Source organism: Protopterus annectens, chromosome 2.part0 (genome assembly GCF_019279795.1).
Source record: "Protopterus annectens isolate FY-2018-M chromosome 2.part0, PAN1.0, whole genome shotgun sequence".
Classification (NCBI taxonomy): domain Eukaryota; kingdom Metazoa; phylum Chordata; order Ceratodontiformes; family Protopteridae; genus Protopterus; species Protopterus annectens.
Window position 1 is genome coordinate 322,386,298 of NC_056728.1, and position 13,315 is coordinate 322,399,612.

The 13,315-nt window shown below is 39.2% G+C and overlaps 1 protein-coding gene across 1 annotated transcript in view; it reads right to left on the bottom strand.

The window, feature by feature from the left end:
• The window catches only part of FBN2 (fibrillin 2), a 2,449,070-nt gene that overhangs the window by 1,035,285 nt on the left and 1,400,470 nt on the right, over positions 1–13,315 (bottom strand). The window contains exon 23 of the mRNA XM_044060803.1: positions 9,034–9,159. Coding sequence (XP_043916738.1) covers positions 9,034–9,159 — 126 coding nt within the window. The remainder of the gene's footprint in view (positions 1–9,033; positions 9,160–13,315) is intronic.

Below are 13,315 nucleotides of genomic sequence, written 5' to 3' on the forward strand. Positions count from 1 at the left end.
GGCACATTTAATGTAGTTCAGGGAGCTGAGTTTGCCTTTCACATTGCATTTTGGAAAACTGTGCATGTTCCACAAAGCCTTATAAGTCTACAATACGTCATACCTAGCCAAAGACCTGGGATCACTGCCAAGTTTGAAAGGAAAATCTTAACATATCAGGTTTACTTTCTGCAAACTGCATGTTCAGTAGGCTTAATACATTGCAATGTTTTTTTCTTATTGTCTTCCAATTTTTGAGGGGTATTTAATCTGAACACTATCTCCAGTGAACAAATTCCATTGAAATCTCAACCCAGTGCAAAATGCAAAACACTGACTATCACAAAAACTGAATCGAAACACAAAACATTCTTTCTGCAGGGGCAAGTCTCCCCTTGCATCCCAGTGTAATATCTGTGGGGCTGTCCAACCCACACTACAACTTATATATATTAATTAGATCACACACCTATGATGACAGACAAAGAATCACTAACTTGTAAAGCCACTAAAGGAAAATGCACTCTACAAAGTAAAATAAAAATATATTACAAAGTACTCCATATGCAACAAAGTAAAAAAACATACAAAATAAACAATTAAATATCAGGAAATGTCCGTATAACAAAATGGCAACTCTATTACAACAGGGGAAAAAAAAGGAGAAAAAAATTGATGAATTGAGACTTGGTGAAATGGTACACAAAGAAATAGGGCGTTCCTTTACCCCCAGATTTTTCTCTCACTAATAGTACTGTACTTCACAGTATTTATTTGTATTGTCAATAAGCTCAAAATAAGCAAAAAATAATGTGAGGTATAAGAAAGGTTTCAGTTCACCGACTTTTTTTTTTACACAAGTCTAGAATGTATGGCAGGGTCGCACCAATTATTCAGTAAACTAATGAATACTTGTAGGATTTTTGTAGTACTTGTGCAGTCTCAACAACTGAAACAAAACTTCAGAAATCTTACTCGTTTATGTCACATTTATGTTATGTCCCTGAAATGTGTTTGATAAACATTAATGTTGCACAAACTTGTGTAATTGCAAGACTACATGCACTCCAAAGCATGTTAAGAACAGGACACCATTTCAGATCTGTTTCTGTCAGCATATGATACTTAACCCATCCCCATACCCCAAGCATTACAAAGCACACTGCAGAAGGCTTCAGTGACACGTCACGACTGCATGCACATCTCTAAGGGAAGCAGTGTCTGAACGTATTGTCCTCAGTGTGACATGAGTGTGTGCATATGTATCCTTCTGCATGTCTGAGGTATCACATAAACTGTTATTCTATCCTAATAGGTCTTGGACAGAGTTACTGCATAGAATACCAGTATAAACACAGACAAGGATTGCAACAGTATTTCTTCTCCTGGATGTAAAGACATCTAACTCTTTGAATGAATACAGAAGGATACAGTAAAATGTTGTAAACATAATGTATTTGCTCAATGCAAAGCTGAAGACTAATGCACTACACTGCACTGATGTTATTAGGAGACCCACAGTACCTTGTACTACACAACCACTTCATATCTCATAACTGACCGTTTTGGTTTCATGCTCTAAAAGGTAATGCAGGAAGATTAACTCATGCTATTCACCTCACACAATGATTGTTGTTGTTTGTCTTTTTGTCTTTTTCCTGGTTAGGGGTTGCCACAGCAGAACTCCGGTCTGCTAATGATTGACAGTAGATTTTTATGGTGCCAAGTTGCCAGCCCAATGCCCAACCTTCAGCGAAGGCACACCTATTCATGCATGTCTTTCGAGGCCACTCAACCACGTGGAGGACATGCAGACTCCACACAGAAGGCACTCCAGCTGAGAATCAATTACTGACTAGAATTCTTAAGACTCAAACATAAGCTCCCAACATACTTATATACACGATGAATTGTATTCTAACGCTTTTTATTAAAGTAAAACATTTTCTGCATTATTTAATTGAGCTGTTGCGTATGGTATTGCCCATCACAGATAGCAGTCATGCTAAGGTAATTTTTGTAACAAGGCTCATTGGCATAAGGGCATATAAAATGTTTTATAAAAGCAATAGCACATTGCTGTTTGCTCACAGAATAGATGCTTTCACACGTCTAAGGGTAAAATGGGTGAAAACCGCATGCATATGGAAAGATGCAAGACTCATAAGTGTTTAGTCAGGCTATACTGTCTGCTATTGAGTGTCTCATTACCAGGGTATTTAGATTTTTAAATGACTGCATATTCATTGACATACAATAAAGTAATATGTCTGAATTCTGTCTTTAATGAAGCCTGTTTTCTTTAAAGGAAACATTTTTTAAAAAACAAACAAAAACAGTATTTCCTTGTCACTGAGTTTGTGCAGCTTTGGAGTTGGAATAATTGTATTGCACTGGTAGGGATGCCCAAGGCAAAAACAAAAAAACAAAAAAACTGTTCTATACAAATTACCTGTTTTCAGTTAAGTTTTGTCAATTTTCATAAAGCCTTGAATAACATACAAGGCAACCTTGAATGGCCTTGCAAAGTAGATAAGGGGAAAACAATTCACAAACTGCTGTCCTATGCAGAGACTCACAAGTGAACAGTACTTGTACTTCTGACCTGCATGCAAATGTGGTGGTCTGAGAAAGTGACCTTTAAAACCTAGGCCCCTGTGTGTCATGGATGTCATTACTAATACTGACGTTGTGCAGCACATTGATTCAAAGATGCCCATTGTAGGTACGCGTGTGCCATTACTGGCCACACTTCACTCCTTCACTTCATTAGGGAATATAATATAACTCAGCACTGCGCAGCTACAGTCTACTCACTGGGGTGCTTACTCAAGTTATGTGGTAGGTGATTTACATACATTCACAAAAGGATTTTAAAGGGATTCAGAGACATGATAAATATGAATGCCTCTGAATCATGCTTTAGCTGAGCTGTAGGCCAGCACACTGGACTGGACGGATAAAGCTCTAACTATTGCCCCATTGACGCCAGTATGATTCACAACCTGGGCAACTGATGGTGCTACCATGGAAGATGAGTAATGCCTGTCCTGGGGAAGAAGCAAGGTGACTCGCTGTTGGCTTGCCTGCTGCTCTGGTGCTGGAGGACAGAAGTCATGAGATGGCATAGGGAACAGCATACACTATTGCTGCTCAAGCCAGAGAAGTTATCTCCTGTCCCCCATATGTGAATGACAATGCATGCATGCATGGACATGACAGGAGCTTTGGCAGTCCCTCTGGTGAGGCAGGTGTATATGCCACCACCAAGAGAGGGGTTAACGTCCTATCACAAAATGTTAGTATTGCTGAAATGTCATCAAGAGCACAAGTGTCCCTGATGTCCATCCTGATTACAATCCCCTGTACACACCCCCATCCTGATCCTTTAGTAAGAAACAATCTTTTCTTTAGTACTTCCCTCTTCAGACTGTATTTTACAAGTTTACAACACATTGCCATTGTTATATACTGGAGAAGAGCTGTCGAGTCAATGGGGATTCACAAGAGAAATGGGTACAGCCATGCTCCTTTACCAAATGAGGTCACTTATTGAGTTTTAAACAGGTGTTCCCCATCAGGAAAGAGACCAGTGTAAGCAAAAGGACTCCTGAAGGAAGCCAATGAGAATTTGATAAACAGAGTGATGGAAAGAGACATAGCTGTCCATTGAGGGGCAGTAACTCAGTCCATGCTGCTTCAGTTCTCAATGGCTCAATAGATAATTTTATTTTATTTTAAGGAAAACACAGTAATACTTTGCAAAAGCTTAATAAACACGATACAACGTACTGGGCATTATTCAGAAAAAAGTGATGTTTATGAAGAGCACTAATTTACACAAGCTGACGAGCTTTTATTTTTAAATTCTTAACTAGTTTTGTGAAATGTGGCTGATATATCTCAAGTCCAAGAAAAACAAAAGTAGCTACTTTAGCTTCATATTGAAAAATGAGGTGTAAAAAAAAAGCATTATTTGGTACTTTGCTTTGTCTAAGCATTACCATTTCTGCATACCTCCCACTGTTATTAATTATGGGATTATTTCACAACATTGCCTATGCGACAAGCATTTTCTTTGTAAGAACAATGCACACTCTGTACAGCTAATTCCCAGAACTGGAATGATGCCAGGTTTTATTTCAAGAGAATGCAGTATACATTAATCCAGATGTTCTGGTGGAGCTCTATTTTTACAACTTTGGAATTGGAGTCATCATCCATAGTGTTGCTAAGGACAATTTGCAAAGAATGGAAACAGGTTTGGTGAAATGCTTACAAAGTGTTAGTATTTTTATGTAGACAGAGAATAAAGAAGAAAAGGGCAAAAATATGAAAGGGGCTGGCTGGCCAAGAGGGACTTACAGCGAGAAATGATTCGATGCATGACTATAACGTTAAGAAAAGAAGTGAAGCAGTAAGGCATGAACAACAGCAGTTGGGGAGGTATGAAATTTCCAGGACATTGGGTGTTTTAAGCTAACATTAAAGATACCTCTCAACATGTCATTCCTAACATCCTTTATACATCAGTGATGATAAATGAGGTTTGGGAACAAACCAGTTTGTCCAGGGATGATAGATAGTGGGTTAGGGTGGTGGAAAGAAGCTACTAAGATTAGGATGAAGCGGAAGGAGTTTAGGTAGAGCAGTGGGTAAAGAAGGGTTAATTTAATAAGGGGATTTGGGAGGAAGTGAGGTAGAAGTGGGGTGGGGTTTAGAAGATTTATGTGAGTGTAGCTGGGGAAAGGGTTCAGATTTAGGCTTCATTTTGCTACAGGGCAGACTTACACCCTTGATGACTTGTAGGTACTGGGGTGGTCAGGTAAGATTTGGATTAATAGTTATGCTTCTGGATGAGGTGGAGTTGGGTAATGCTTTGTGACAAGGGTTTAGGGGACACTTGGTTGTGGCTGAGAGCTTTGTTTTATCTGCTTCGCTTTTCATAAATGGGTTATGGCTGTGGGAGGTGATGTGTTTTAGCCATTGGAAGGGATGGGCCACTGTTGTTCTTTTGGCTTGGTTTCTGCATCTTCTTCTTCTTCTTCTTTTGGCTTTTCCCGGTTAGGGGTCACCACAGTGGATCATTTGTCCACTCATGATTGGCAGTGGAGTTTTTACGGTGTCGAGTTGCCAGCCCGGTGCCCAACTTTCCACAGAAGGCACACACATGCACACACTCACACCTAGGGCCAATTTAGAGTGTCCAGTACACCTACTGCATGTCTTTAGGATGCACCCGGTGGAAACCCACGTGACCACAGGGAGGACATGCACTTACATGCTTTATTACATATTCTATTCTACTGAGGGCATGGGTGGGCTGGCGGGTGAGTTGCCATACTAATTTGTTGCGGCTGGGTGTTCAAATGCAATGCTAGTTGGTGGTTTAAGTACTGAATAATTTATAACATGCTTCCATCTGACGGGAATGACAGTATCTTCTACATACAGTCAGACTATTTATTTTATACATTTTTGTGTGCCTTACTTTCAGTTGCTGAGGAAACATTTATACGGCACTTGTAGACACAACTATTATTAGGCTTCCACTACGAGTGGACAAAAGCGAATGCACTGAGGACTGGAATCCTCAAACTGCATTCTCCAGAAACATCTTGCCAAAAAAGACTTTAGTGTTTTTGCAGTGTGGCAAGCCCCCCTTGCACCGCCCAATGTGGGGGCAATCCCACACACCCCCAAACTTATTTATACCAACTTCAATGTCATACCAACTTAAACAAGAGGGACATTCCTTCCAAAAGAGAATCACCGCTGGCACAACTCGCCAACAGTGACTTCCTATGCAGGAACTCTGATCGTCAGCAAGTTTAAGTCTGGCAGTTGAAGTTGAGAGCTCAAGCTTCATCAACCAGTAGGATAACTGTTACTGCTTGCAACTCATCAGGAATTATACAGTCCAGGGGAGTAAAAAGAAGATTCATTTGCTTGGCATGAATTAACAAATATTTTAAAACAATAATCTGTTTTAATAAACGCTGTGTGCTTCACGAACTCAACGAGGAATTAAACCCACAGTTAGGACAGCTGTTTAATCTTAGCCTCACCTCAGGATACATACCCAAGGAGTGGCGCACGGCGACTGTGGTCCCACTTCATAAGGGCGGTGCCTCCACAGACCCTGGAAATTACCGCCCCATTAGCTTGACAAGCCTTACCTGCAAAGCCAGGGAGAGGATCATAATGGAACTCATAAATAAAGACATAGGGAACTTGCAGACTTTGGATCCAACCCAGTTTGGCTTTGTCAAAGACAGATCCTGCCTCTTAAACTTGGTTGACTTTTTCGAGACAGTCACCAAGGCCATTGATGAGGGAAAGGCAGTCCATACAGCCTACCTCGACCTGGCAAAGGCCTTCGACACAATACCCCACTCAGGTATCATCGAAAAACTCATCAGCTTGAATGTAAACCCATACATTACAAGATGGGTTGCAAACTGGCTAAGTGACAGAACCCACAGGGTCAGAGTTGCTGGAGCCATGTCAGACTCAAAGCCTGTCACAAGTGGTGTCCCACAGGGCTCAGTCCTGGGTCCACTCTTGTTCGGCATCTACTTTTCTGAAGTACAAGCAAACACAGGAGGGTTATGGCTGACAAAGTTTGCAGATGACTGCAAACTGGGCCATAGTCGAAAACACATCTGACACAGATATCCTCCAGAAGGGCCTCACAGAAATGGATAACTGGTGCCAGAGCCATGGCCTGAAGTTAAACGCCAAAAATGCATAGTCATACCCTTCGGGAAAAACAAGGTTACCCCTAGCTACCATATAGGTGGCAATCCACTGAGCACAGAAAAGTCATCAGGGATCTGGGGACCCAGGTTGACAGTAGCCTTCGTTTGACAATCATGTTGCTAAAGTAGTTAGGAAAACCTTCTATATCGCCCACCTGATCATGAAGGGATTCACATCTAGATCAAGGGAGGTCATCGTCCCCCTGTACTCATCACTCATTAGACCTATGATTGAGTACAATGCCCGCTCGAATGTATCTGACCAGACACCTGCTGCAGCTTGAAAGGCCCCAAAAGTTCCTCACCAAAAGGATAAAGGGTCTCAAAAATATGTCTTATGCTGCCCGACTGAAAGAACTCCAGCTCTATTCAGTCTCATACCGCTTGCTCAGAGGTGACCTGTGCCTGACATATAAGGCCATGTCAAACCCAGATTTGATGAATATGCTTCACCTCAAAAATCTAGATCCCTCAGAACCACAAGGGCGGGAGACTTAAACCTTGACACGGTTATAAATAGAACGTGCTGGAGGGACAGATTCATCACCCAGAGACTCCCTATGCTGTGGAACAAAATCCCGGTACATGTGAGGCAGAGCACCTCTCTGGCCTTGTTCAAGAGGAATCTTGACCAATGGATGGGAGATTGCAGATATACCCCAGGGATTACTTCAGTGTCACTGCTTGACAGAGGCACAGCAAAATGATAGGCATAGTTTTTATTCAAACTAAAGGGGTGGCGAAAGCCACATAACTATGGGCTAGGCTTATAAATACCCTTGGGCAGATAGCCTAGTATGAACCTATGAACCTATGAACCTATAACAGTTAATAGTATTATAACTGTGAAGCTGTATTTTTAGAACATACATTTGTAAAGGGAACATGGTAATTATTACAAATACAAAACTTCTAAATATGTACATTTTTAATTACACATCTGTTTTAATAACTTACTTTTACATCGGCAGTGGAAAAGATTTCATGCCAGCTACTAGCACATCCAAGTGATAATTTGAATATATTTACTTCTTTACAAGAAGACAATTTTAGAGAAAATGTTTTGTGCTGTTCAATGATGCGTTTACATACATTTTGTCTGCTTTATTTTCATTTGAGTCTTACATTATATGTAATTGCCCAAACTGATCGGATTTCTTCCTTTGATATACAGGTCCTATTTATAGATCCTCCATCAACAACAGTGTCACATTAAACAATTAAAAGATGATTTTACAGTCATGAAATCTTTGGATATATATTACCCTATCCTGGAAGGGTCTATCTTTAGGAATTAAAACTATTAAATGGATTTCAGTCTGTACAGTGCTATATATACTGCAAGAACATTAAGCAATCTTTCAGAACAAGCCTTTGCCAGGGTTTTATTTTAGAAATTGCAACAACTGTGCCAACTTATGCCAGTTACAAATACAGTTAGAATTTACATTCCTAAAATGACACTTCTTCAGTCCCAGTGTGCCTCCCAAAGAGCACATGGAAATTCAGCATGCATTTTTGGAGAAGAAAAATGTTATATTTAAAATTCCTTGGAAAGGTGTGTTCTTATTCTGAAGATAAATTACAGAAATGCAACACTCAATCTTTGCAGCTCCCATGGTACTGCCATTTGGATCATCAGTGCTTTAAATCTATGTAGTTTCTTTAGTCATTTTCCATATATTTTGAGATTTATGTTTTTTTTATTTTGTTTTTGCTTGCCACTAAAGACTGTTTGCCAAATTAAGCTGAACAAGCCCTGCCCTACCCTGCACCTCTGGGATAACTGCTTTCTGCATTCTGGGGGGTGGGTAAAAGAAAGCATAGTCTTTAAACAAATATCTTAAAAGTTCATCTCTTGACTTTAATTAGAAGCTTTGGTTTCCATTAACTCTCAGCAGTTGGATCCTGCGGATTACTATACCAAGATAAGCATCTCTTCAGATGTAGCAGAAGCTGCCAGCTCGGAGCACAGAGACGGCTAATTAGATGAGATTGTTGTCGTTACTGATATGCTTACAGCTGTGGTGGAACTGCAAACAAATCACTGTTTGTGATGATGAAATTATATCAGGCTAAGCCTCATGTGCACATTACCCACAATGCATTCATTCTTACAGTGGCAGCCTCTACAGATGTCTAGCTCATCATCTATCCTAAGATCAGACTTCAGCCTTGTCAAGGAGTTAACTTTCTAATTACAGTCTGAAGATAGCCTTTCATTCCGCCCACGTGGATATAATTACACGCATTCATAAGAAACAGTAGTATTTGATACATCTGTTCATCTTACCTATACATGTTCGGCCTGATGTATCCAGGGTCAGGCCATCAGGACAATGACACAAGAAAGATCCTTTTGTGTTCATGCACTCTCCATTTGTACAAACACCTGGGAAAACTTCACATTCATTTATATCTGGGAAGAAAAAGGGCAGGTAAAAAGAAGAAAAAAAGCATCAACATTTCTGTAGGTACTGAAAAAAATGGTAACTTAAGTAGAAAGGCTGCAATATATCTACTTATTAACCCAATGAATCACACACACACACACACACACACACACACACACACACACACACACACACACACACACACACACACACACACACAAAAAGGGAGCACTAAAAAAATTTTATGCAAAACTATTTGCTTTTCATGTACTGTATGGCAGCATTCGCTGGTTGCACAGTAGATATGCACCTATCTTCCTCATGAACTGCAACTGCCTTACATGCTATGCAGTGACTGGTGATATGGGCAGAATAGCCTATCATTTATACATTCAAAGGTTATTAACAGGTAAATCATATAGCTGGCAAATTCAGAATCCTAGTCAGTAAACCTCAACAAACCTGTAAATTAATTAGCTGCCATAGACAAGAAAACCCATAATACAGCCCCATTGACAAATTTGTGAATACCAGTCCATTCATAAAGACTGGTTTTATTGTTTGCTTGACATACATGAGAATTTTATTCTACAGGTAAAAGGGGTACATTGATTTAGACATCTACCATATCAGCAGGCTCTACTTGTGTTACGTTGAAGGCAGTGATATTTAGAGCTGGCATTCAGAGTATTATCAGTTTTCTGAATGTGAAGGAGGTCTACTAGGACAAAGTCTCTGAAAACACAGAAGCTAAGCAGCAGTCACCAGACAAATTCCTGTATGAAATGGAATGAAGTGGTAGGGATTTTATTGTATCTAGCGAGCTTAAAGAGCATATTTTTAGTTGGGAGATTACAGAGTTCTTTTGAGCTGGGCAAGATGTTTAGAAATGTCACTGCAGAACAGGATATTGTATTGTATAATGGGCCTAATGATGGAAGAATAGATGGGAATTATGAATTCCTTTGATCTACAGGATATTCTTTTGGTAATTAGCAAAGCTAGGCAAAAACATTTCCTAGTTATGAATGACAAGTGATGATCAAAGGACAAGTCATTCTGAAAGGATGGCTAGGACTCTGTCACAACTTCGTCAGTTTTAACGAGATGCCATTTTTATGATATGCATGTGGACAGCTGTTTCCTAAGTTAAAGTATGTTACATTCTTGGTGCTGAGATTGAGCCCTTGGTCAGTACACCAGGTGAACACATGGTGAAGGCCTTCTTAGAGAATCTGAGTGTTAGTAGGGGAGTTAAAATGCTGCTCAGTTTGCAGTCATCAACATATTAGGTAAGTCATGAGCCAATGACACGTGCCTTAATATCCAAGAAGAGGTTCAAAGAGGTTGCAACTCAGGACTGAGTCCTTGTACTGCACCACAAGTGACATTTCTTTGTCTGAAGGGAGAAGAACTAACCTACACTTTTTGAGTTGTATTGGTGAACTGGTTGGCTATACATCAGATGATGTAGGAGTTCATGTTTAAGCTGGTAAGCTTGTTAATAATACCGATATGGAGAATGGTATTAATGGTCTTTCTCAGGTCCAGACAGGCAGTGTGGACAGCTTGGGCCTTGTCATTGACATTGGCATCTCTACAAAGTTGAATAGATTGAGTAAACATGATCTACTTTTCACAAAATAAATATGATTGGTGTCAAGGGACCATAAGTCTCCTATGTCATTACTTATCAATTTGACTGTGAAGCATTTCATGATCTGCGAATGATAACAGTGAGGCTAATGGGTCTATAGTTCCCGGGCCCTATGGTGGATCTATGTTTGTGCAGTGGCACACACACTTATGGAAGCTGCCCAGATATCTGGTGCATAACCAGTGGACAGCACACCTCTCAACCTGTTATAGTAAGAAATCTGGACACAGCCTGAAGTAATTGCAGGAGAAAGGCCCCAAAGCAGGGACATATTTTAAATATTGCTCTTATAAACTTAGAAAGTTACTAGAAAAACAGAATTTATGTTAGCATGCATTTTCTGAAGGATATGAAGTCAGAAACTCAAATGTATGTTTTTATTTAGTGATTTCAAACCTCAGAGGTTTTCCAGAAAAAAACACAAAATTTATGAGGAACAGACTAAAATATGAAGCAAAAATCTGGACTTTGTGTGAAACTCTGGACAGTTGAGAGCAATGTTGGCGAGACCAGGGTTCATATGGGGTTGAGTAAAGCTGTATTTTTTTACTGACCAAAAGACAGGCAATTGTGTTGCCATGGCCTATAGAGATGGTGTTTTTAGTATTTGATAGTAGTGATAGCCAGAACATGCTTGAAGGTGATTATGAGTGGAGGGGTAGTCTGTAGACCAAAAGAAGTAATGCAGGGGTAGATAGGTGGGGTGAATTAGATATGAATTTGGCATGCAGGATATTAATGCCGGCCTCTGGATCAGAATAAGTTATATCATTAGATAGCAGCTAAATGCAGTACTAGGTGTTGCTTCAGAGTTTCCTAATATAGTTAAAAGTCTTTGTGATTGTCCTTGAAATACGTGGCAACTTTTAGGTCTCAGCCTGCATTACAGTTCCTAATAGTGCAGTACAGATCTTTACTTATCAATTATAAATCATTTTAATGATAGAAGGGAATTTATTATACATAGCAGGCAGCCTTTTCCTGTTACTACACTTTGTTTATGTAAGAATTCACCTTAGAGGTTTAGTTTGGAATTTTCCACTCAGACTTGCAAAGCCCTCGGATAGATGTGTTAACACAATTGCTCTTTAAATGTGACGAAGTCTGAGGTGTATATAGTAGCTTTGGATGCAGGCTGTTTGATATTGTCTACTCCTAGGGCTGCATGTCTGAATTTATGGAGGTTATCGGTAAATGGTAGGAGGATGGCACTGGTGCAGTCTACTAATAATGTAGGGTTCAAAATCATAGTCTTAAGGAAGAAGATATCAGTCTGGTTTTTGGATTTCTTGATGGGGGAAATGTAATGGTGGAGTCTACATTATGGCAATATTTGTAAGGATGGAGTGAAGAAGAAATACCCATATAGTAAGGAGAAGGGCAATTTGGTCTGGAGACTGGCATTAGCAAAGTTCAGGAACCACTGTGCATATGTGTTATTGGCTGTATAGATTTGTCAGTTTATGGAGAAGTAGTTGGAGTCACCTATGGTTTTTGTATAAAGTTTAATAGGTATAAACTCCAAATGATGTAAGCATATACCATAGTCAGAAAGGGACATTCATGGAGACCTGTAATAATTCATGTAAATAATTATTGTCACAAGTCACAAGGTTTTCAAGGAGATCAAGGTTGGCAACATGCTTGTTGGATTTGGCATGAGATAATGGGAGACAAATAAACATAAGCATAGTCCAGATTTACTGGGAGATGAGAAAGAATGACATATTCTAAATCCAGGTGTGTTTACAGTGCTAGCAGCAGTTGCAGATTGTATATCTTGGGCCCTGGGTGTTTTTCAAACCGTGGGCCTACCACACTCAGTCTTTTAAGACAAAGCACAAATGCACATATTCTTCTGAATTCACCTTCCTTGTTGTTTTAAATGTATCAATACATTCTTATCATTTACTGTATCAATAAACAGATGAAAAATGTAGAAAACAAAAGGTGACTAAGAACAGATAAATAACTAAAACTTTAATAAACTCATAAATGCTTTAATCTGAAAAACAAATCATACATGAAAGTTCTTCATATTTTTCAGTTGTTTGTTATAACATTTTTGTTTTTTATACTGTGGAAACACATGCCCTGCTTTTTTGGTGTATTTTAAATGTATACTTATCTACCAGACTGTTTTAAACTGTATGTACTGTTTAATAAACCAACATTAGTTTGAGTGTGTTTAAAATCTAAAATCGTGATACAATTTCCATCAAGAATAAAACAAAATTACTAATAGCAAAAAATATCCATGTTGGAATATTACAACAATAAATGAACACTCAAACTGCTGATATTACAATCTTCCAATGTCCAAATTCATCAATTATATCAGCTTTATTGACTGTGTAGACTTTACATGTTGTAGTGTCAACAATAAAATACAGGTAAACAAGGGCATAGCATTCTTTTAAATTTGTTTCAGTCATATAAAAAAATAGCAGGTGCACTAAAATACATGGCAAAGCCAGATTAATGACTATTTATCTTGATCATGGCAGTGGGATCACTCATTTGTT